Genomic DNA, 1,676 nt, shown 5'->3' with positions numbered 1-1,676 from the left:
GATTTATACATGGAGCTTTCAAATTTATTTTGCCAAAATCCACTTTCATAATGTTTTGCAAATGACTTTATCTTCAAACTCTATTTTTTGCACTTTTTTCACTTCATTTGAGTTTTGTAATGAACTAAATGACCTGAGCTTTGCTTGTCTTGTAGGTGTTGAAGCTTCTGGGGCTAAGGAAAGAAACCAGGGTGCAGATGAAGGAATTTGCAATAAGGAAAACAAAATTTTCATGATTTTTGTACAATAAAAGCTAAATACTCTGTTTTTTCCTCAAAACAGAGTTTTGAGGAAAAACACATTTTCGAACACTTGGTGATGAAATTTATTGATGTTGAAACCTCCTCATGGCCTGCTGGTAATTATTGGACATTTTGACACATTTTTTGATGAAACCCTAATGAAACCCTAGACCTAATTGACCATGAAACCCTAAAGACAACCTTTGCAATTTTCAAGATAAAAAGAAGATTGTATATGCTTTTTTTAATGAGCAAACATGAGCCAGCAGGTAGATAACATGAGGGAAATTGTAGGAATGCCACTACCTTCAAATGATCTATGTGCCTAATGGAATGCAAATGACTAGGTGGGACACCTAATATGAAATGCAACAAAAGGATTTGATCTCTGACGGAGGGATGAGAATACCAACTCTAACATTGGCTCCAATGGGGATGGTAGCTCCTTGGAGGTGCCAAGAACTACAGATCTCTGGGAAAGCAGGCAGTGCCTTCATCCATTGGGCTATGGAGTCAACAACTTCGACAAAACGAAACTGAACTCTTGACTTAAAGACTCAATTTTAGGACTGAACGTGACTCAAATGGACTCATTTTCAAGACTGAAATTGACTGAAAGACCTGACTCTAATGAACTAAACCAAAACTAAAATCAAACCTCAGTCTTATAGCCTTCACCTCGGGCCCCAAACTAAAGAATGAAAACAATACACTCTTGCAATAGAATTTAAACAAACCGGTATATACAATGATGAATAGGACATCAGAAAACAGATCACATAATATACCGTTTGAGGAGCTGACCATTGACCGGCCCGCCAGGATAGTCTTCACCATTCAACTCTTGCAAAAGGAAAGAATTCTGGCCCCGATGTGTTGCAATCTTGTATGGTCCTTTCCAAAGATTTTCAGATTTGTCATGCTTACCTTTCTCTTCATTCTTTGCATCCCATTTTAGCACTATGTCTCCGATTTCAAACCTATCCGCCTTTTCTTTTCGGTCATATGTCTTCTTAATTCTTTCTTGCAACTTGGAAGTATGCTGAAATACCTCCTCTCTAGTGTGCTGCAAATGTATCATTTGGTTGATCCTCCACCGCGAACTATCATCCTCACTGCCAGCTTCTTGCAACATTTTAACCACTGAGACTGCCAAAGAGGTCGGGAAGATTGTGTCCACACTGTACACAAGCTCAAAAGGAGACATGCCAATAGATTTCTTTTGACTTACCCTATCTGCCCAAAGTGCATTGACCAGATTTTTGTGCCAACTCTTCTTGTTAGTTTCCAGTAGCTTGATGTTGACAAGAGATTTGTTTGAGGATTCTGCCAAACCATTACCTTGTGGGTAATAGGCAGTTGAATGCCCCAAAGTAATTTGATACTTATGACAAAAGTCAATCATTCTTTTCAATTTAAAGGCTATTGCATTGT

At 38.3% G+C, this 1,676-nt stretch overlaps 1 protein-coding gene across 1 annotated transcript; it reads right to left on the bottom strand.

Annotated features, from left to right (window-relative positions):
- Positions 1-1,017: 1,017 nt before the first annotated feature.
- LOC149187016 (uncharacterized) lies at positions 1,018-1,449 on the bottom strand. The gene has a single exon (XM_089409527.1). It carries the CDS (start codon positions 1,447-1,449, stop codon positions 1,018-1,020), a length of 432 nt encoding a protein of 143 aa, XP_089265653.1.
- Between the last annotated feature and the right edge of the window lie 227 nt (positions 1,450-1,676).

This window comes from Pinus tabuliformis, chromosome 3_1, assembly GCF_031772625.1.
Source record: "Pinus tabuliformis cultivar Carrire ecotype Pingquan chromosome 3_1, CPIR1, whole genome shotgun sequence".
Taxonomy (NCBI): Eukaryota; Viridiplantae; Streptophyta; class Pinopsida; order Pinales; family Pinaceae; genus Pinus; species Pinus tabuliformis.
This window is presented reverse-complemented; position numbering and strand designations above follow the sequence as displayed.

Excerpts from the sequence above, each read along its gene's own strand:
- LOC149187016 (XM_089409527.1), bottom strand. The coding sequence starts at position 1,449 with ATGTCTCCTTTTGAGCTTGTGTACAGTGTGGACACAATCTTCCCGACC.